General features: G+C 40.6%; 2 protein-coding genes across 4 annotated transcripts in view; one reads left to right on the top strand and one right to left on the bottom strand.

Annotated features, from left to right (window-relative positions):
• itga3b (integrin, alpha 3b) overlaps positions 1-10,076 on the top strand; it is a 30,873-nt gene extending 20,797 nt beyond the window's left edge. Inside the window, exons 7-26 of the mRNA XM_034106764.2 lie at positions 623-816; positions 1,263-1,351; positions 1,450-1,586; positions 1,738-1,824; positions 1,908-1,975; positions 2,182-2,324; positions 2,429-2,575; positions 2,670-2,767; positions 5,314-5,482; positions 5,640-5,714; positions 5,810-5,889; positions 6,065-6,142; positions 6,282-6,384; positions 6,680-6,856; positions 8,095-8,226; positions 8,746-8,859; positions 8,968-9,066; positions 9,145-9,270; positions 9,475-9,632; positions 9,987-10,076. Coding sequence (XP_033962655.1) covers positions 623-816; positions 1,263-1,351; positions 1,450-1,586; positions 1,738-1,824; positions 1,908-1,975; positions 2,182-2,324; positions 2,429-2,575; positions 2,670-2,767; positions 5,314-5,482; positions 5,640-5,714; positions 5,810-5,889; positions 6,065-6,142; positions 6,282-6,384; positions 6,680-6,856; positions 8,095-8,226; positions 8,746-8,859; positions 8,968-9,066; positions 9,145-9,270; positions 9,475-9,585 — 2,227 coding nt within the window. The 3' untranslated portion in view covers positions 9,586-9,632; positions 9,987-10,076. The remainder of the gene's footprint in view (positions 1-622; positions 817-1,262; positions 1,352-1,449; positions 1,587-1,737; positions 1,825-1,907; positions 1,976-2,181; positions 2,325-2,428; positions 2,576-2,669; positions 2,768-5,313; positions 5,483-5,639; positions 5,715-5,809; positions 5,890-6,064; positions 6,143-6,281; positions 6,385-6,679; positions 6,857-8,094; positions 8,227-8,745; positions 8,860-8,967; positions 9,067-9,144; positions 9,271-9,474; positions 9,633-9,986) is intronic.
• A 1,737-nt stretch (positions 10,077-11,813) lies between these two features.
• ace (angiotensin I converting enzyme (peptidyl-dipeptidase A) 1) overlaps positions 11,814-22,871 on the bottom strand; it is a 31,059-nt gene continuing 20,001 nt past the window's right edge. For all 3 annotated transcript variants that reach the window (XM_034106760.2, XM_034106762.2, XM_034106763.2), the window contains 12 exons: positions 20,740-20,898; positions 19,737-19,824; positions 19,508-19,651; positions 18,816-19,007; positions 18,346-18,443; positions 17,801-17,973; positions 16,812-17,035; positions 16,578-16,722; positions 16,313-16,411; positions 15,981-16,103; positions 13,866-14,050; positions 11,814-12,360 (listed from right to left, as the gene is read on the bottom strand). In XM_034106760.2, coding sequence (XP_033962651.1) covers positions 12,155-12,360; positions 13,866-14,050; positions 15,981-16,103; positions 16,313-16,411; positions 16,578-16,722; positions 16,812-17,035; positions 17,801-17,973; positions 18,346-18,443; positions 18,816-19,007; positions 19,508-19,651; positions 19,737-19,824; positions 20,740-20,898 — 1,836 coding nt within the window. In that variant the 3' untranslated portion in view covers positions 11,814-12,154. The remainder of the gene's footprint in view (positions 12,361-13,865; positions 14,051-15,980; positions 16,104-16,312; positions 16,412-16,577; positions 16,723-16,811; positions 17,036-17,800; positions 17,974-18,345; positions 18,444-18,815; positions 19,008-19,507; positions 19,652-19,736; positions 19,825-20,739; positions 20,899-22,871) is intronic.

The raw sequence follows: 22,871 nt of genomic DNA, 5'->3' as shown, positions 1-22,871 counted from the left end.
CTGGACTTTGATTGACAGCTGCCAGGAAGCCGGAGTAGCCAGGTTTGATAAATGCCTGAACTACCAAGAGCCGAGGAGTGACAGCTGCATGATCAGTTGGACGAGATTGAATGGTAAAGTTGTCCATAAAAAACTATTATATTCGTAAAGTGTAATCTGCAGGCGAGGGTCATTTCATGCGCGTGTAAAAGCACATTTTCCGCTCGTGAGTAGCTTGTTTTGCGCGCTAGAATATTGACCCAAATCTGACTCCATAGTTAAAAAGAACACAATGGTGCTCGAGGAGGAGATTCAGGTGATAAGGTGGGGGGGGGGGGGTTACCTTGGTTGGTGATTGGCTAATGGTTACACAAGCCAAAACATCGTTATGACATCATAAAGTGGCCACAATCTGATCAGCTCATTTTCAGACAGGTTTTTATAGAAATGGATCAAAAAGAGAGCCAATCTTTTCCCCTGAAACGTTCAGAATCTCTTTCCACAGAGGGGACACATGTTGATGTAGAAGAGACATGAAGAAGAGGGGACACATGTTGATGGAGAAGAGACATGAAGAAGTGGATTTTGCATAATAGGCGACATTTAAAGTATATTCTTTTGACATCTTCTTTGCTTTTTACAGCTGGAATGATCTGATTGTGGGCGCACCGTTTTACTTTGACCGCATGAAGGATCAGGGAGGAGCAGTGTATATCTTCATGAATGAGAATGGATTGTTCCAAAAGAAAGCCAGCATGGTGCTGAAGGGTCCGGCTTCCTCTGCTTTCGGCTTTGCAGTGGCTGCCATTGGCGACATCAACCAAGACGGATTCCAAGGTATGACCCTGAACGCAACATTTGTTTTTACACTGACAGGATTGTGTAAATTAAAGCGAATACCTAATTCAAAAGTTGAAAACATGGCTAAGTACTTGCACCCAGATTCATTGATAAAAAAAACTACAGAATGATAGAAGTTAAATTCCGTTTTATGATGTGTTTTTATTATTTTGTTGTTGGTTGTGCATTTACAGTTCTCCTTGAAAAGTACAGTAAAAAGGAAGCAGTCAGTTTCTCATGTACGAATTATTTTGCGCTGTTGCTTTGATATTCTCTCAGCAGGGAAAAGTGATAATGCGTTGTGTTGTACTTTTGACTACTGCAATGAATAACACATTTGAAGTAGTGCAATGCTTCCACCTAGAGGCCCAATGTATTTGAGCAGACTGCTTTTGCATGTTTTCCCCCCCAATATGTCATCTCTTCTTTGTTTCTGTGTGCAGACTTTGCAGTGGGAGCTCCATTCCACGAAACAGGAAAGGTCTACATTTGGATGGGAAGTAAAAAGGGAATCTCAGAGGAGCCCAGTCAGGTAAATGTCAGATTTTGTCATGGATGCACTTCAGGCATTACAAAAAAGGCCCAGATTCATTGTGTTGACCTCACGTGTGTCATTGTCGCCCTCTGTAGGTCATTGAGGGTAAGTCAGTGGGGTCTGGAGGATTTAACACCTTTGGCTACTCCATCAACGGAGGTATCGACATGGATGGAAACAGCTATCCTGATATTTTAGTTGGCTCTCTGGACGACAAAGTGGCCCTGCTCAGGTAGAAATAAGTTATTATTGTTGAGTGAAAACTTGAAAAAAGCCTTAAACCTGCATGAAAAGACACTTTGGCAGAGCAAAGATATTACATTTCTCTTTCTGTTACTGTAATTTGGGCACTGTTTGATTCTCAATATCATATTTGTCTTCAGGGCTCGACCAGTCATCCACCTAACCAAGAATTTCACGGTGGAGCCATATCTTGTGGACCCAAATCAGTGTCTTGGAAGTACACCATGGTAGGATTTTTTCTCAGAATGTATAATTCTGAAACGGGATTATTTGATTTCAATGTATTAATTTGTGCTTTTTTATGTTACAGCATCACAGCGACACTGTGTTTGTCTTTCACTCTAAGCAATGGAAACAAAGACTTCAAGAAAGAAACCAGTAAGCAGTCTTTACTGAAATCGTGTAATTTGTCAATGATAAATCAGTGACGTGCTTTGACATTTTGAGATTCTCTTGTTCTAACCTAAAAAACAACAACTCTGTGTAATATAAATAGTAACCAACTCTGGAGAATCGAGCTTGCTTAAGGCTTTTCCTAAACTGCTGTAATAACTGTATAATGTACTGTGTGTTTCTTTGTAAAGCGGTGAATTACACAGTGGACGCTGATATAGAGAGGAGAAGCTCTCGTGTTCGCTTTGCAGCCAATAATCATGACAAATACTCCGGCACCCTCAGTCTGCCATCTTCCAAAAAGAAGTGTCTGACTCTGAAACTGAACGTAGTGGTAAAGCCTCAATTATCATATGTTATTTACTGCTATGGGGGTTAGGGTTAGCTGTTACCCATGCACATATATTGACCAATATAAATGCTTGGATGATTCTACAGTCACCTGTGAGGGACAAACTGGAGCCGGTGATCTTCTCCCTCAGCTTGGCCCTACAAGAACAAAAACCTAAAACCAGACGTGCCCTGCAGAACCTAGACTCATACCCAATAATCAGCCAGGAGCAGAAACTCACTCAAAGATCTGAGGTACAGAGAAGCCAACAATTGACATAGGTCAAATTGTAAATAACTATTGTAATGGTATGGCATGATATAATATTGTTTGTTGTTTTTCCTGCAGATTCATTTCCAGAAGGAGTGTGGTTCTGACAACAAATGCAGCAGTAACCTGCAGCTGACGGCCCAGTTTGGGGACAAAGAAAGAATACCTTTTCCCAGGTAAAATGAAATTCCCAGTGATGAAGCCTTGTTTTTCTTGACAAATGTCACTTCTTTTTGTTTAATGGGACATTTGGGGATATGTGTTTATTTACTTTCTTGCCACGACTGACTTAGATTAGAAGATTGAGACCGTTATTATGATTTAGGCTAGGCCTAAAGTTAGCATTAGCAGGCGATTAGCTTAGCTTAATTTCAAGGCAGAACAGAAGGATTTAACATGTTATACATAATTTATCCATACAATTACGTTTAGACAAAGACAGAATAGCTTCCTTTTACCTTTGTTTACAGTCTTTATGCTAAGCTACACTCCCATCCCCTTCATATTAAGCATTTAGACTTGTATTGAGCTTCCCATCTAATTCTCGGCAAGACAGAATACGTACCCTAAACGGTTCTATTAATGTTTATATGTAGTGTCTTTATTTCTCTTTATACACAGTCTTTGATGTGAAACAATCACAAATGTTTCTCTCAGTCTTTAGCATAACACAGGGTTGCCAACTTTGGGTACCTGGCTGGAGTGAGATTTTGATATCATGGGTTTAATTTCACATATGCGCACTAAATGACTGCTATCGTGTCAGTAGCGGGACCTTAGCATATATATAGGATATACAATATATACAAATACACAATATTGGACACAGACTATAAAGGGCACAAAGTTACATTCACTAATGAAAGTCAAATACATGTTTGTTTCCACTGTTTTATTGTGTGCATAGGCCAATTAATTGACTTATCGTACGATAAATAAAAATGAACTCGATAAATTGCCATTTACATGAGGATGTGACTAGCAGTTTGAAAATGTACTTGAATTATTATTATATATTATCATTATGTCAGTGGTCTAAAATGGTCATACAACGGTGCCGACAATATTATCGTTTATCGCAATAATTTCCGGGAAAATGTATCCAACAAAATTCATTTTAATTAATTATAGAGACCTATAGACTACATGCAACACACACACACACACACACACACACACACACACACACACACACACACACACACACACACACACACACACACACACACACACACACACACACACACACACACACACACACACACACACAAATACATCTACAGACTTACTCCAAACTGCCAAATATATTAATTAACACACTCTCACTCTCATATACTCGTTGACTGTATTTTGGCCTAGTAGAACAATAAGCAGCAGACTTTAACTTCTTTATCATTTCCACTGGATCTTAGATCTGCGCATGCGCAATACGGGTCGGGGATTGACCAACCGGCTCCCACTGCTCTGCTGTCTGTTAACGTTGTCAAAGGTCACATGTCATGCTTTTCCGGTTATTACCCGTCCCCTTGTGTGTTATGAAGGTTTTTATGCATGTAAACGGTCTGCAGAGTCAAAACCCTCAAAGTACTCCCTGTAGCGAGTACAACTCTAACACAGAGAAGAACTCTCCAAAACGCCTCGTTGGTGAAACGTCATCATCCATTTGATTTTTCCGGGTACGAGATTACGTAAACACGTACCCGGAACGAAATGGACCAATCCGTGGAGCCGTTACGTTACGTCCGCAGAACCGTTAGGTTAAGCCCCCACTGATTGGTTCAAATTGACCAATCCACGGACTTCCTCTCACACACACGCACACGCACGCACGCACGCACGCACACACACACAACACACACACACACACACACACACACACACACACACACACACAGTGTAGGCAGCTCTGCTGATTTCTCCTCCCTGGCTATAGGCTGATAACAGACGGTTGGGATCGCGGCGAAATCCTCTCTGCAGACCCATTCTCACAGCGTTTATCAACCTCTTTCTTTCTCAATATCAAGCCACACTTATTGTTTTTACTTCGCCTGTGACTTTGTGTGTGCTCAGGGTGAGTTTGGCTGTGTTTCGCTGTGTATCGCTAAACAAGGAAACGACACCTCCACGGAGCTTAGCGCGATTCACAACGTCCCGACCAATCAGAGCACACTGTGCTCACAGGGAGGGTGGGGGCTGGAGCTATTGGAGCTACAACGAGCCGTTAAAGGCAGAGAGTGAAATTCAGTGAATACACGTACTTTAGATGCTGTTTGAGAAACCAATGTGAGTTTGGAAAATTGCACAATATACAGTAAATCTATTCTAGTAGACCTCAACAATGGAATTATGATCAGTGGAAATGGCCATGACATGGGACCTTTAAGAGTGGTGGGGGCGGATCGACAGATTGAGCAGCTGTCAACTCAACATTGTAAATAACCAACCAAAAACGATCGCCGGTTCATCTTGTTTTTGGCGGGAGAATAGTTTGTGCAGCGTGAGAGCGTGAGATTGAGAGGGAAAGCGTGGGTCACACGCCAGATGCGTGAGAGTTGGCAACCCTGCATAACACTGTGGATTAGCTGTCACTGCTACTTGCTAACAGTCACAAGCAGAATGTGGTTAAAAATAGGAATGTATATGTATTAAAAAATACATATAAAAATCATTGTTAAAAAACAAGTGAAGACATAATTCATGTTGTTTATGTATCTCTGTCCAGGGATGGCAAATTCCAGAAGCTTCAGTTCAACAGCCATATGAAGACGATAATTCTGATGGTGAATGTGACCAACATTCATACTAAGGTGAAGCCAGGTGAAGACGCCCACCAAGCCATGCTCAACATCTCCATCCCTGACGCACTGAGTTACGCCGGCGTCAGGTCGGAGGTACGTCTACTGGAGGGCAGCAGACGACTGAGAAATGCCAATTTATAAGTCATTTAAACATGCCATGTGGTACATTACAATGTTACAGGCCTTTCTTTGTGTATGTTCCCCTATCTTATGCTACTCTTTTGTTCACTTTCTCAATATGTTTATTCAGGATCACGATGTGGAATGCCGTTTGGACAAGACAGTGATGTGTGAGCTGGGGAATCCACTTAAAGGCAATGAAAATGTATGTTTTGAAAATAATTTGATCTTATCAGTATTGATTAGTTTCCCGTGCTAAGCAGAGTTTGAAGCCTCTCGTTGTGTTTCTTCCATTATCAGGTGACACTTGCCATCATCTTTGAGACCTCAGGATTCAATTTGTACACACAAGAGATTATGTCTGAGCTGCTTCTGTCCACGTAAGTTTTCAAGAATGATGCACGATTATATTTGCTTAATCCATATTTTAGTATTATCTTTTTTTTGGTGCCAAATTCAAAGTTTTGCGCTTTTGGCGCAAGAGGCTTTAGCATAGGGACACTACAAATATTGCACGTGCACACAATGTTGTAATAAGGTTTGTTTTGATCTTAGTCTTAGTGAGCAGAATGACCTGACCCCTGTGCCTGTGGCCCTGCTGATCGAACACACCATTCTCCCCTCCTTTTCCATGTGAGTCGCATTACTTAACATGACATACAGTAAAGAGCACAGAAATTCCATGCACCCTGAAGTAGTAATTGTCCCATTACATTTTTTTCCACATCATTTTTTTCTTGGGTTTAATTATTTGTACCTCTCCATTGTCCAGAGCAAACCCTCTGGTGCAAACACAATTCAGTGGGACGGTGATGGGCGAGTCCGCCATGGCCAACACGAGTGACGTTGGCAGTCTGGTGGAGTTCACCTTCAATGTGAGTCACCTCCACCACTGAGACCATGTTAGACCTCCAGGACGTTATATTGCATCTATAATATGACTGCTTCCCACATTTCCCTCATCTCCACCCTGTCTTTGAAGCCAAAATGTTCATCCTTCAGAAGTTTAATATTGTGTGGGTTACGTAAGCCGTGGTTTGGGGTGTAAGCATGACCAGGGGTGGATACTATTTAGGGGTTGCAAAGTCACTGTAAAGCTCTGACTGTTATTTCATGCCATTTGTTTGATTTCTTCTGAAGTTACCTTTCTGTTGTTGCTGCTGCCACCAGGTGAACATGAATGGACAGCTTCTGGGAGACATGGGGACCCTGGCTGTGGAGTTTGAATGGCCCTTTGAGGTAGCCAACGGCAAGTGGCTCCTGTACCTGACCAAGATTGTGGTAAAAGGGGAATCGGAGGAGGAATGTAACCCTGTTGGAGAAGTGGTCAACCTGCTAAATCTAACTGTAAGGATCCTATCTTTTTGATTTTTAAAAGCCACAACATGCTCCTTTTCCCCAAGAACCATATGATTTGTTTATGACCGAAAATATGGACTAGCAATGAACCACATGAAAACAACCTTGGTTCATATTAAACCTTCGATACATGTCATGATTTTCCAGTGGCGAACCGTGTCTATCACAACTGGATCTTCTGTAGACACACACACCCCCCGCCGCCACGAGATCTGATTGGTTGCTTTCTTTTCTAACACAAAACCACTGAAATGCGTAGTGCATGGTCCGAGAAGGACAAACAAATCAACGTAACACTGTAATATTACAGATCAACAACACAGATACCATTCTCATTTATTCATTTTATATACATTTTATTTCTATGATTAAATCGATGTTTTGTTTGTTTTATCTGAGTGTTGCAGGGTATTCTCTAAATACCTTGAAGGCCCTGACGGTTCGCCACTGTGATTTTCTCATTTTATCTTTTCTATTTCGTCAACAGTACATATAAATAGCAAATTATTAGCTTTAGTAACAAGTGCGCAAGAACCAAAAACAAAACTGTATAAATCCATGCTATCAGCACTTTTAGCTAAATGCTAATGCCAGCTTAGATTAATGGCATAGCCTTTTGATATTTAGTATATCTGCATTGTCCTTTCTAAAATAAAATTTAGCAAGTTAGCATGCTAAACTCATTAGCTAAATGGAACAAAACACTAAGGTAAAAATGCTTGAGTTACTCAAGTATACTTTTTGTTGATATTACTGCTCAGATATCTTTGGTTATTGTAATAGTTAGAATTCTTATGAGATGGCTGATATTGAGTAAGTCTAAGTGTACTTTAACTTTCTTCCTATTGTGCTAAGAAGAGGCTTGTTACATGAGCTCTAAATGCTCCTGAGTTCAGTGTGAAGTAAAGCAGCTTGCCCTCTATGAATAAATGTCAGTGAGGGGTGTGAAAATGGACCAAACCACGGATGTTCAGAAATACATTTTGTTTAAAAAGAACACAACGTCTGTGTCGCCACTTAGGCTACAGCCCTCACCGAGCTACAAATAGAAAGTCATAACGCGTTCTGCCTGGATATAGATCGTAGAAATGACAGTGCTATTCTGAGAAGACTTTGGTAATGTCTTTATCAAAACCAGTAATTACCACCACAAGTACTCTGATGTCATGTCTCTGTCTCATCTGCTTCCTTCTTTAATGTTTCCTTCTCCCTCTGTCGTCCTCCAGTTGGCAGGAAGCAGACAAAAGCGTATTAAACGACAGATCGTGGTGGATGATGTTAATGCGGCAAGGCCATATATTATTGAGCCTCAGGCAGCGATCACGATACTCTCTCCTCGCAAAGAGACCTTCCTGTTGGTAAGAAATGGGTCTTATATGGAGTATATGTGCCATTCAACATAATAAAGGGCTCCTATGCATCATAGACACATTTTTAAATCCTTATTAAGATCGTGTACATACAGTATACTGTAGCTGTAGTTGCAATAGTGTGCCATAAAACATATCATAGTGTAGCATAAACCAGTGATACCAGTGTGACGTAATGTTTTTGTTTATAGTACAGTATGTAAAAAAATCCTAAAAAAGTGATTGTGAAATGTTGAAACAAAAAAATAATGGTAAAAATGTCATAACATTTTAAAAATAAAAGTTGCAGAAAATGTTGATGAATTAAGTGATTAAAAAAATCATATTATAATATGTTAATGAAAAAAAGTCATGTATGTTAAAAAAGTCATGTATGTTAAAAAAGTCATAGTCCAGTTAGGCATGTAAAAAAACCTCATAGTACTGTATGTCATGAATTCTTCTTATAAGTAATGTTAGTTTTGGTATAGTATGTAGTTACATAAAATATGTCATTGTTTGTTGTAGGAATGCTCGAAGGGGACGGCACGCTGCGTAACGTTTTCCTGTCCGCTGCGCAACATGACCAACTCAGCCAAGATTTATGTCCAGTCCCGGTTGTGGAACAGCACAATGCTAGAGGTTAGCACTGCAGCTAGTACACACATTATTAATAATGTAATACAATTGTGAAAGACTTCCTTTTTCGTTATATTTACACACCGAGTGTTTGTTGTGTTTCTCACGCAGGACTTTTCTCACGCTCTGAGAATTATAGTCAGAGGTCAAGCCACTCTGAAGCTCATTACAGATAAACCAACCATCAGGATGGACAGACAGCCCACCATGGTGCGTAATGTTAATGAAGATGATGCTGATGATGATGATGATGATGATTTTACTTAAATCGTTCCACCTTTCTTGTAGTTCACAGTAGAAATCCAGCCTCTGGAGGGGGTGGAGGTGCCCTATGAGCTCCCGCTGTGGATCATCATCTCTGCGGCTGTAGCAGGAATTCTACTACTGGGAATAATCATCCTTATACTCTGGAAGGTGAGACTACCGATCATTACTGAAGGGATTACACTGTTTAACATGATGTACATGCCCTAAATCTCAACACGTTTTTTCCCTTTTTGATAGCTGTTGACCCATTCATCTGATTTAAAGCCTCCATATCGTGCCTTTAGTCTAACATTTCATTTACCCCCCCCATGCACCATCTTCTTCCTCCTCCTCTTCCTCCTCCACCCTCAGTGTGGCTTCTTCCAGAGGGCCAGCAGGAGGGAGATGTATGAGGCCAAAGCCCAGAAGGCTGAGATGAAGATCCAGCCCTCTGAGACAGAGAAGCTGACCGAGGACTACTGAGGCCCCCCCATGGGTCCCCCAACAGCACACACCAGTGGGGCTTTTGGGTAACGACAACCCTACAAATGGATTTTCTCTGGATACTATTAATGAAGCTTGGGTTGTGATTCAACTCTCTTACCACTTAACTTTCTCTTTAACCTTTTGTCTGCTTTTTGTATGTACCTAACATCGCTTCTACTTCCCTTTCAGGCTATTAATGCGCTGCCGTTCACTTTAAAACAAGTTTGTCTTCCATACTTCATCTGTCTTCCCGTTCTTTCTAAGCGTGGGTTTATCTGTTGCTTAACTTGCTTTTCCTCCGACGAACCCTTCTCCACCTAACATTTTCAAAGCTCTTCTGCTTTCTATATGCTTTTAAATGTCACCTTCCCTCTTTTCTTCTCTCTTTTTCCCTTCAGCTTGGATTCTTCAAGCGAGCCATCTACTACCGGATAATGCCAAAGCACCAAGCGGTGAGAATTCGCAAGGCAGAACGGTATCAGTTCAATCTGGGATTTCAGTTTGAGGAGCCGCAGAAAAAGTATTGGATCACCAACTGGACAGAGATGCAGCATTACTACCACTGAGGCCTTTACTTTGGGCCCTGAAACTCTCCCAGTTATACAGGTTTGACACGGGCCAATCAAAGAACATTTAGCCCGTTCAAGCCACATTCATGGACCAATCGTGGATGGTGCATTCCATTTTTTTTTTTTACTTTTGGTAGATTTCATCAACTTTCTCAGTGCAATATACTGGACAGTTTGTTTCAGACATTGTAATTTGTTAAGTATTTGTTATGAATGCAGCGCTGGAATCGGTGTTGCATTCAAGAGTAAATTGTAAATTGATTACGGTGTTTGCACGTATGTTTCCATTGTTCTTCTTTCTGAGTCGTCCAAGCAAAGAGGCTTATCATTCATCATGTTTATTTCCAACATCGCCATCAGAGTCTATTGATGTTCTCTGTGATAGTGGATATTGTTCCTGCTCTGTCCACAGGTCAGCAGTTGTAGGCTATGTGAGGGTTTTAAACCTACATCAGTCATTAAAGGAGAACTGCACTTAGAATATATTGACCCTTCTGCTACGAGTGTCTTTATGTGAATGTCCTCGTCAGTGTATTTACAGTCATGTGGAAATGATCCCCAATAAGTGTCCTTATGCCACGTAGAAATAGTATTTCCCTGATCAATTCTGAGAGGTACGGAGAAACAATTGGCACTCCTTTGTGAATTATACATTTTACAGCCCGTGTTTTAATTAAATTCCACGTCAAGATTCATACAAGCACTCCTGCAACAAGTGGAAAAGCAATAGCTTCATGTCTGTATGTAGAGTTAGCCAACATGTGTTGATGAGATGATTGGAGCACACTTGATTATTATTTATTACACTGTCTTGTGTTATTACAGTAAAGAACCTATCTTTAAAAAATATCACAAACAGGGAGTCATGACACTGGATTCAATAATATGTCTGGAGACTGTAAGCGTGGAAAGCTACATTTTAAATTGTACATAGTGACAGGTGACAGTGAATTGACTATTTGAATGAATGCTCATGTCTTTGGCCTTTGTTGTTTAATGTCCCTACGCTTTGTATTTTTGTATGAGACAGTAAGTTGACACTTGGATTGTTTCCAAGCCACTGTGGCCCCCATTGAGGTCAACCTGCAGCACTGAAAACGGACGGGATCCGGAAAACATAGTGAACATAGTGTTGCGTTACCTGAGAGTCACAGGCTGCGGCCGTTACAGAGGCTGCATTCACTCTGAGAGTAAAGACAGACGGCTGAAACCGATGCACGAACTCTGCTCTCTGTCGTGGTGTTGTTTTTTTACTGTGCAGTTTCAATGTAATTAAATTGTTTTTAACAACCTTTGTAGTTGGATTGCTACCATCATTGTGTTTTCCATTAGATCTTGTTCAAACAAAGAACGCCAAAGACATATTAAATGTCTCTATTGTAAAAATGCAGAACATTCCACAAAAGTTAAAGAAACAATCAATGACTTCAATGAGAACATCGAAACGTCAAAAATATAGTATGTTGGAAAAAATGCATAGAATAGTAGAAACAGGTCATAGTATAGGAAAAAGTCGTATGTCAAAAATGTAGTAATTTGAATGCACATCTCTTTTGTACTCAGCCATTTTAATGTAATAATATTATCAACCTATGCAGTTGCATTGCTACTGTCATAAACTGTTTTATCTTGAAGCAACACATACTGTACACAGTATACATATTTAATGTCTTTATTGTAGAAATGCAAAGGATTCAACAAAAGAAAAAAACAATCAATATTCCACAAATGCAATCAATGACTTTACACACATTCATTTAAATCATTTCTTCTCTAAACATTCAAATATTGCAAATAAATTACAAAAATGTAATGTTGTTTTGCATAGGCAAAAGATAATTTCACTCCAAGTGTGTACAACAAATATACAAGACTAGATAAGAAGGCAGACTAAAAGGAAAAATCAATTTCAATCAAGTGTACTGTACGGTACACACAAACACTGATGTTCACATTGAGTTGGTACTGTGCTAGCAACAGATAGCCACCACTGATGATTAGTCCTTTTGCTTTAGCTCCATTGTGGATAAGGACTTTTCAGATCCCTTTTTTGACTTCCTGTACTTGTAGCCCAATAGGATGGTGGCGACCAACAGGACCACGCTGAGCACCATCAGGACCCACTGGCCGGCCACAGCAGAGGCACCGTCCACACTCAGACCCAGGAAGCCCACTTTATTATCCGCAACCTTAACTTCGCTTGCTGGACACACACACAAAGGACAAATACATCTCAATGAAAGGAAGGTTTATAACTAATTCACAAGAAAAGAGTGATAAAGAGCCAATGTATAGTATGTCGGAAAATTATGGAAATTAGTAGGCTCTATCAGAAATAAATAAATATTGAAAACGTCATAGTATATGATGTAAAAATGATCAAAGTATAGTATGTTGAAAAAGTAATAGTACTTTTTTTTTTTTTTAAAGTCTATATGACTGTCGAAAATATTGTGAAAGTCATAATATAGCATTGTATGCAGGCATGTATGTTGAAAATATAAAAAGCTAATGGTATTGTTTGTCAAAAAAGTCATAGTATAGTGTGTTGAAAGAAACATTTAAAAAATAAAGCTAATGGTATTGTTTGTCAAAAAAGTCATAGTAGGCCTATAGTGTGTTGAAAGAAACATTTAAAAAAAAACTTGTAGTATTGAAATTACACCAGATAATCCTCTTCCTCCCTATAGATGGCGCTCATCAAACATGCCTTAAAAGGTAGGGTAGGTAAGAATGGAGAAACCAGCTCGACTACGCTAGAATTTGAAAGTACACAACTGGAAAAGATCTGCCCCTGACTTCAGACTTCCTTACAGAGCCCCTCCCCCAACACACGACCGCGCACATGACCAATGAGGGCACGAGATAAGTTTGTGCACAGATGGAAGGATGACAGGCAGGTAGGCTATCCAGTTATTTTAGCCGGGCCGGCTCAGATGATTGGTCGTGCTTTTTACAGCGCCACGGCTTCCACAGATGACATTTTTTTTAATGTATTTATTATCAAAGCATTTCATGTATTCATTGCTATCGGGGTGTTAAGAGCATTCCATGGAATATAACAAAAAGTGTTTTTGAAGTGAATGACCTACCCCACCTTTAATCTGTAGACTCCTGAGGCCATTACATATCTTTTGTTTATTCAACATATTTTGATGCTTTGTTTCGATCACACTGTTGTTGAAACTGACATAAAAAAATAAGTTTAACGAGGTTAAAAACTAACATCTGTCTCCAAAGTACTGTGCATCACGATGAAAAAAGTCATGTTTATTTACACCCCTTTATACACAGAGTGAGGAAACAATCTTTATTATATTCTTTCCACAACAATTAATTATTCATCTGAATTCAGTATATCTCTCCTTTGATCTGCAGCTCTTTTCTTTTTTCCCATTATCTTTTCCTTGCGCTCTCTTGTTGATTAGAATCTCATCAATCTAATCTGTACACATCTTTTCAGCACGACCTCATCAGAAAAACAAGAGGAGCAGAATATTGATTTCACTGCAAGCCACAGACAAGGAGAAAAACAAAACTATTGCCTCTGTGTGAAAACATTATGCCTTTGGAAGGATTTCAAAAATCATTTGGCTTGGTGATTGGAAAACATCTTTAACACAGAGCAGTTGCCTACATAATTGTGCTTTTATCCACGTTTCTGTGGAAGTGTCAAATCATGTGGATGGATGGACGTCTTGGACTTACCTTTTGGTTTCCAGTCGTACTCGGGCCACCCGCGAATATCTTGGTTCTTGTTGTTCTCTGCGTCCAGCCATTTAATGAGCGGTTCGAAATACTCCATGAGAGGCTGGGCACTCATTTTTGGCTGGCCGGTGATCATGCTCATCGCCTCGGGCCAGGGCTTGCTGAAGCCCAACTTCATCACATTACTGCAGGGACAACACAGAGAGGGTCAGAGAGGAAGATCAGTGGCAGGACTGTGTTCTAGAGATAATTAAAACACTTTGCATGGAGCATGTTTTCACCAGCTGCCTGCACTGACAAATACTTGATGGAACTAAATAAACACAATATTCATTTTAAAGGTCCCCTATTATACTGTTTTTCATCAATATATTATAGTTCTCAGTTATATACAAATCATGTCTCTGAAATGTTTGGCTCCAAACACCAAACAGATCATTGCAGCATTACCCATAATCCCCTCTGTTTCAGCCCTGTTTCAAAAGGGCTGATTCTCTGTCTGTTACTTTAGATGAAAATAAGGAGCCCCTCCCCACGCCCCCCTGAGAGAGATTTGGTTAGAAAGAACACAATGGTGCTCTAGAAGGAGATTCAGGTGATAAGGTGGGGGGGGGGGGGGGGGGGTTACCTTGGTTGCTGATTGGCTAATGGTTACACAAGCCAACAAATCGTTATAAATAATAATAATACATTTGATTTCTATAGCGCTTTTCTTGAACCCAAAGACGCTTTACATTTGGGAGGGAGGGTAGACAAACAAAAAAAGAAAACAAAGAAACAAAAGAAAACAGAAAAGCAGTCAGGAGGAAGTTGGTTGAGAGGGGGGGGCGGGGCTTATGGATACAGAGTTGAAGAGGTGGGTTTTGAGGCGGGACTGGAACAGGGTGAGGGACTCAGACTCACGCAGGTCTTGGGGGAGGGAGTTCCAGAGCTTCGGGGCTGCCACAGAGAAGGCTCTATCCCCGAAGCTCCAGAGTTTGGCCTTGGGGATGGAAAGCAAACCGGCTGAGGTGGATCTGAGGGACCGGGGTGGTTGGTAGAGGATGAGGAGGTCAGTGAGGTAGGGGGGGGGGGGCAGATGGTGGAGGGCTTTGAAAGTGAGGACCAGGAGTTTGTAGTGGATGCAGTGTGAAACGGGGAGCCAGTGGAGTTCTTTGAGGACCGGGGTGATGTGATGCCATGACTTGGTGTGGGGGAGGAGTCTGGTGGCTGCGTTCTGGACACGCTGGAGTCCACTGAGGGATGTAGTGCTGATGCCGTAGAGGAGTGAGTTGCAATAGTCAAGGCAGGAGGAGAGGAAGGCGTGAATGAGTCGCTCAGCTGCAGGGCGGGTGAGAGAGGGACGGAGTTTGGCAATATTGCGGAGGTGGAAAAATGAGGTTTTTACAACATGACGGATGAGGGGCTCGAGGGAGAGGATGGGGTCAAATATAACGCCACGGTTGCGTGCCTGGGTGGAGGGGGAACAGGGGTGCCATCAATGCTGACTGTCAGGTTGGGGGTTTGCTGAGGGTGGATTTGGAGCCGATGAGGAGGAGTTCAGTTGTATTGCTGTTGAGTTTGAGGAAGTTGTGTTACATCCAGGATTTTATTGCAGTCACACAGGATTCGATGTGGGTGAGGGGGGGGGGGGGGGTTGTGGTGGGGTTGTTATGACATCATAAAGTGGCCAAAATCTGATCAGCTCATTTTCAGACAGGTTTTTTATTGAAATGGACCAGGACAAAAAGAGAGCGAATCTTCTGTCCTGAAACTTTCAGAGTCTCTTTACACAGAGGGGACACGTGTTGATGTAGAAGAGACATGAAGAAGAGGGGACACATGTTGATGTAGAAGAGACATGAAGAAGAGGGGACACATGTTGATGTAGAAGAGACATGAAGAAGAGGATTTTGCATAATCGGTGACCTTTAAGTAATTTCTTGTATTTATGTTCATATTTGAAATCCATTCTCTAATGAGGAAGAATCTGAGATTTGACTTCACTTCTAATGACAGTGAATGCTCCATAGGTTATGTAAAGGTCTTCTGAAACATTAGTGGTTGCATATCATTCTCTACCCAAGGTGTTTATAGATGGGTTCACTTGAGTGTAGGTGTGTGTAGGCGTCTTACCCCATAAGCGTCCCAGCTTCTTTAGACTTGTAGATATCGCAGGTATGAAGAGGCCCGGTATGCTTGGCGGCTTCACACAGAGCCTTGTGGAACTGGAACTGGATGACGAAGCTAACGAAGTACCTGATAAAAGATCATTATGTCATTAGTTTTGCTTTAAATTCAAGAAGAAAGAAAACATCAATCACGTCAATTCTGCCTGAGGGTGATTCATTTTCTTTGTAGCCAGTCAAGGAGCCTGCGTTTATCTTATCTTTACAAAGTTCACTGGAGCTGTTCCATCTGTTCGTGCTCAGTTATCATGCTTGTTCTGCAGAATCGGGAACATTTACCTCACGTATGGCACGTTAGCAGGGATGTGGAACTTTGCCCCCGGGTCAAAGTCATCCTCAGTACGGGTTACAGGTGGACATAGTCCCTGGTATTTCATTCTGCGAAGCAATAAAGAAAAATCGAGTTGTTATATAAGTAAACCATTTACAAATGTATTAATTTATTACAGTCAATCTGCTCCTCACTGATAACTTTTTTTTAATTAATAATTGATTAGAAATTCTAGATGATGAGTATTGCACTTTGTTTTGTCAGGAACTTCACCTGAGGTTCCACCACTCTTTGTTGTATTCACTCGATGGGATGCGCCCGTCAAATACCTTCCATCTCCATTGATCCATCAGATAACCAAAAGGCAGGAAGGCGATTTTGTCAAGCGCCATGCTCATCAGGAAGTTGATATCACTCTCTACAGGAAGGGACAGAAACACAAGATAATCAGCATCGTTACAAGATCACAAGTTTCCACAGAACTGCACGGTACTAACGGTCAATCACCATAGTTGCTCTCTGCTTTGTCCAGGAGGCCGATGCTCTGCAGATGTTTGGGCGTGGACACGGACAGGGCGAGCACGTCGCCGATGGCCTCGTGGAAGCCGGGGTTGGCTCCATCGCGGAAGGACACAGACTGGTCTTTGTACTGCAGGAAGTACTGGACGTGACCCATCTCATGGTGAACCGTGATCAGGTCGTCCATGGTCACAACAGTGCACTGTTTGATTCTGGAGACACAAACAAGGTCTAATTACAGAAAGAACTACCTATTGATGTGTTTTTTCTTGCAATAACACATCAAAACAGTATTATTCTGACACCTTTAGCCTACGTTTATTTGATTTTTCCACTCTTGCATGACAAAGCAGAAACCTCTGGTGCTGAAAGGTGAAGCCAACTCGAGAGTCAATAATTGTAGTTCCTTAAATTGCCACTAGAGGCTTGTTCCAAAAGCACGTGAATCCCCATAGCCCCCAATGGCAAAATGGCAAACTTAACAGCAAAATAAACATGTCTAGAACAAAATATAATTTTTGTATTTATAGATTATTTACTCATTGATGACAACCCGTTAAAATTCATGTTATGTTGAGGATGAGACTCAACCCAGTAGTAGATTTGTCAGGACTATTTGTATTATGGACTTTCTACGACCTATAAGCGGGAAATGTAATTCTATATTGTCCCTTCATCTATATGAATATACCGAATATAGCTTTTGTGGCAAGAGATTACAAAGTATTGAGAGTTTTTGATTAAATAGTAGTATTATACCGTATTTACACTACATGAGGAACTACAGGCAAGGTTATCAGTTTCTTATACTAAAATAAATCACAAGTTGCTGCTTATTCAACTTTCATATTACATTACATTTTGTGTTTTACATCCACACTTATTTTCTTCTGATGAGTATGAATGTTAGGCAAGACCATCATGATGTCAGAGAGTACTGATGAACTTACCAGTTAAATAAAACAAGAAAAACTGACCTGAAGTCTTTTTTGTTGTAGAAGTCCCATGCAGAGGCGTGACACACCACCTCGCGTCCGTCAGACGGCTTCTCCAACATAGATTTGTTCCAGAACTCTTCAGGCATTTTGATCAGACCCAGAGAGGTGAAGAAATTGTCTGATTCCTCAAACATTCTCTTGGCGTCCCAGCCCTGAGCGAGAAAAAAAGAACATCAGTAAAGATGTGAGTGTGAATGTATATAAGCAGTTTTTCCCGGAAATGAGGTATTTCACATTTGGACAAAGCGACATCTACGTTTTAGAATATGTGTGACTGCACAAAGTCCAAACAGATGCCCGTTCAAAAAAAGTATAGGAGGTAACGTACCATTGAAAATATGAACACAGAATATATTCATGTTTTTTGTACACTTTATGTCAGTTATGGATGTCTGCTGTTTTTATCCTCCACTATCCAAATCTCATTTATTGTTGCGTGTGTGTGAGTGTGTTTTCTTTGATTGTCCTTATATATTTATGTGTGAAAGAAAGCTGTGATCATTATGGCTCTTGTGTTCATTCACCTGGGCCACCATGGCAGGAGTGGCATCGACCTGACTGGCATCTGGGTAGGGCATGACCAAATCCATGATGCCAGACCACGTCTGCGCCCACATGTTGCCTGAAAGGACAGAAGATGGCATTCGTATATATTTTTTTCTTCTAATTTATGGGGCAAGTCATTCTCCGACGGTGTTAAACCGAGTGGGCTTTGTGGCTTTGAGTCAGTCCAATCGCTAACTCTGAGGAACTGTCACACACAATCTCACACCCGATGCCTCTGAAAGCAAATTAAATCCTGTCTAAATCCAAATGCATCTACCAGCCAAAGACAGATTATCAATGGGGTATGCTTCCACACAAAAGGAGCATTTGGGCTAGAGTGTTAGAATCCTTTAAATTCCAAAGTGACATTTCTGAAAGCAGCCCCCAAACATTGTTCTTAATCACAGTGCAGCTTTATGAAAAGGAGTGCCAAAGCATCCCTGCTTACCCAGCAGATGAGCAGGGATGGGTCCCTTCAGGTTAATGCGCTCAGAGCCATACTTTTTAAACAGAGACCTGCGGACGTAGGCGTGCACGTTCTGATAGAGCGGCTCCAGCTCCTTCCACAGAGCCTCCAGGTCCTCCTCAAAGGTGGGGGTCTCGTACAGGGAGCGCCAGAAAGCCCCATTGTCAGAGTGGCCTACAGACAGCACCAGGGATACAAGCATTCATCAGTGACGTGTATTTAATAAGAGTATAATAATAATAATGTAATACAATACTTTTATGCAAACGTTTTAAGCCAATATCCCTGAAACCGACTATTTAAGGTATTTAGACGTAGCCTCTTTTTTTTTTTAACAAAACACAGAATGATATCCTTATTGTTCACAAGATGTATTTATGTTTTTCTTTTGTTATTCGGTCATTAAATCTGCCAAACTGTATGGGATAATATAATTTCACTAATATTAAAAAGAGAAGAAAAACCATGTAAGTGGCCAGGTTAGTAACCAAATAAAAAACTGGCAAAAAAGAATACAGAGCATAAAATGACAAGATTATACCACTTTCATGTCTTTCATTAATTAATTAATTTCATGTCTTTCATTAATTTGCATGATGCTAGCTCTGAAAAGTTCAATTGTCACACTATTCAAAATACCAAGGTGGATGTAGAATTACTCGTTGAGGTCATACCATTGAGTTTGGCAGCTGTGTTGGCCAGTTCCACATATCTCTTGTAATCCTCGCGAAGCACTTTGCCGGAAACATCTCTCCATCCCTTCCAGGCAAACAAAAGCTCGTCATAATCCCTGGACTCTGCCATGATCTTCTGGAGATCTGAAGGGAACCATATCATTGTACTCCTGGTATCAAATACCAATATTTGTTCCCTTTATGATTGACATGTTTTTCACACACTCACCTGGATCCAGCGGGTGGCATGTACCATCATCTTTGCAAACCTTAGCCACACTGTACTTGGTCTCCATGTTGGATATAAGAGTGTTGTACTGAAAAGGTAAAGGAACCCACCATTAGATCGATTGTTCTTAAAAATAAACATTGTAATTATCAGGTCAGAGCCTTGGCTTTTAATAAGATATTGAATTGTTTTGCACAGAATTAGGTGGAGCTATAAATGAAAGGTTACTGAACGTACCTCTGGACCTATGAATATGTGCACAGCCCTAACTACAGGACCTTGTGCGCTAAGGTTTAATGGTTTTACTTTGCGAGCTGCTGATTGGGATATCAGTTCAGTATCATGGAGCTAATGCGAAGCCCTGATGGGGTAAACCCCATTACAGTGTAAATAATAAGCAAAGTCTAATGCTAAGGGGCATTACTTTTTAGTGTCGTCCAGAACGCTCTACTTCCCTTTTTCATGTTGTGCTATTGCAGCATGTTTCTGAATTTAGTTTTTTAGCAATATTTGGGTGTGTTGTCAAATTGAACAACTGGTGTCTTTCTTTATTCTCTCACAAAATGGCCATTTGCATTTGTTTTACCAGCAAAGCATTAAGTTGTTTTATATTTGATGCAAACATCAGGGATTTAGCGTAAGGGAAGCTTAGTACTTTAAACCTGTGCTGCATGTTAATGGTCTGGGACACAGTTCATTTTAACTTCCTCTAAGATCTAACTTTGTGTACTCTTGGTTAGCACCATTACCGCTTTTAGCCACCTAGTGTTTTGTTAGCTAGAACTAATGTATGCCTATCACTGTGAGTAAGCGTAACAGACACATTTCTCTCTATTAGGCGTCCATGTTCATTGTGTTACTGAGTTTTCTGCATCCCTGTTGCATGTACAGTGACAATTGTTTATGGAAAGCACATTTTTGTTCCCAATTCAACTAAACCATGAAACAATTTCTATAGAGCAGTTATATATAATCATCCAACTAAACCCAGTTCCCTTCACACCTCCTCCAGTTCTGGCTTGGACAGAGCGGCCCTCTCAATGTCGCTGAGTTTCTTGACGATGCGTTTGACCGAGCCGTCTGTGAAGTCGGTGGTGTCGTACTGACGGGCCTTCTCTCCGTACTGCAGGGTGTGGACCGACATCTCCAGGCTCTTCTTCAGCTGAGGGATAATGAATGAATACTCTTTATTTGTCTGTTCTTACATATGTAGCAGTGGAAGCAGGCTAATTGCATGGATGAAATGCACAGATGATACATGCATGAATAACATTGGTTGGTTAGAGCAGTACTTCTCAAACCTTTTTCAGTAATGTTCCCCCTTTGAAACATTTTCTCAGCCAAGTACCCCCTGACCGACGACGAAAAAGTTTGATAGAAAAAGCCTATATATATATATATATAATTACAATATAGTAATGTTCCATCAGTGTGTAATTTATTAACTCCGGATAACTAAGGATATTTTCATCTTTATGCCGTGAGAAAAAAAATGTAAACTGATTTTTAAGTAATATATGTTTAACAAACCAAACCAATGAACAAAATTATATATTATGCAAAAAATATAAAATACAATACACAAATATTATAATAAAATCCACTGTGGTGCCTGATGTGCAACTATACCATCGTACCCCATGCATATACAAGAAAACAGCATTAAATTAGCAGTCTCTAATGTAGTGACCACAATGCATGAAAGGGTTTTTTTTTTAAAAACGTTGTAACTGAGAAAAAAGTGCAATTATAAACAAACCATGTAATAACACTGCAATTACACTATTTAGGAGTTTTAGGTCCGATGCCTCCAGTGCTTTGGCTGATGTTGTGGAGACTTTTCTCATCATCTCTTGCGAGGATCTGTACTCAGCAAGTTTTCTCTTGAAACATTCTGGTGGCTTACCAACAGTGGCGGCGCTAGAGGGTGGCTACTTGGGCTCAAGCCCCGGATGTTTTCTGAAAAGCCCCGGATGTTTCACTTAACCTCTTAAGCCCGAAGGTCCCCCCAGTGGACCCCTCCCACCGTTTTTTTACGAGACTATGTCTCAGGGCTTCTTAACATTTATGAAACTATTAATGTTTCATACCCTTTTAAAGGTAAGAAACTCCGCTAACTGACAATAAGAACAATTGTTGTTCTAAAAAAAACACAAGAGTAATACCAAGCCTTTGAATTAGCATTGAGCGAAAAAATGCTAACTAATGCTAACGCTTTTTTACACAGAACTCACCGTAGAAATGCCCTTATTACTATCTTAACTGCACAAACAAGATATACGATTTAAAGCTGAGACTCCACAGATTCCACACATGTAATGTCACCACTGTACGACCTCGAATTCCTGGAGCTATCAGCCAGAAAAGAGAAAGTAAACAACATCCGGTTTCAAAAATATTACAATAATTACGTCTTACCTTTTTTGATTTGTGATCAAAAGTTATGTTCAACGGAATAAAAACGCCGCTCAAGGTTAATCCAATGTCTTTGTGTCACGTAGACATTTTTACTGATAATCCATCATCATATTTATGGCAATATACTGGGTATAAAGTTTTGCCGTCCAGGCTTGTACTTTCAGATATGTTTTGTTTGCTTCTCTATTACGTCCGCAATGGTAATGTTTACGTGGATTTGGGAACTGCCCATCGATTCTATTGGATGTAATGGTTAGGAAAAAGATGTAAATCACCCAAATCGACCAATGGGTTCCAGAGATATGGTCCTGCGTAAAGTATAAAGAATGCCAGCCAGTTTAAATAGATTACGCAGCAGACTTTACTTATTGTTTACTACGTAAGGAAGCAGGAATTGCAGGACCCAGAGCGCATGGAGCACAGAGCGGACAGCAGATAACGGAATTGCAGTTTTATTGCTTATAGATTATCAGAACATTTCAAAGGGGACACAGCCACATTGGATATTAACCTATGGATTAACTACATCATCGTTTTTATCGTTTTAATGCCATTGAAGACCAGTTTAGACCAGACAAAGAGGAAGGTGAGCCATGTTAGCCTAGCGCATTAGCGCTAGCGCCACTTGTTTTGATGTACGTTTTTGTTGATAATGTCGCAAGTTTGTATCTTTCAGTGTTGAGGTGGGCACCGTTGGATTCTGTGTCTTTACGATCA

The sequence above is a fragment of the Pseudochaenichthys georgianus genome, chromosome 19 (assembly GCF_902827115.2).
Source record: "Pseudochaenichthys georgianus chromosome 19, fPseGeo1.2, whole genome shotgun sequence".
Lineage (NCBI taxonomy): Eukaryota > Metazoa > Chordata > Actinopteri > Perciformes > Channichthyidae > Pseudochaenichthys > Pseudochaenichthys georgianus.
Note: the sequence above shows the minus strand (reverse complement) of the source record. Positions and strands in the feature narration are given on the sequence as shown.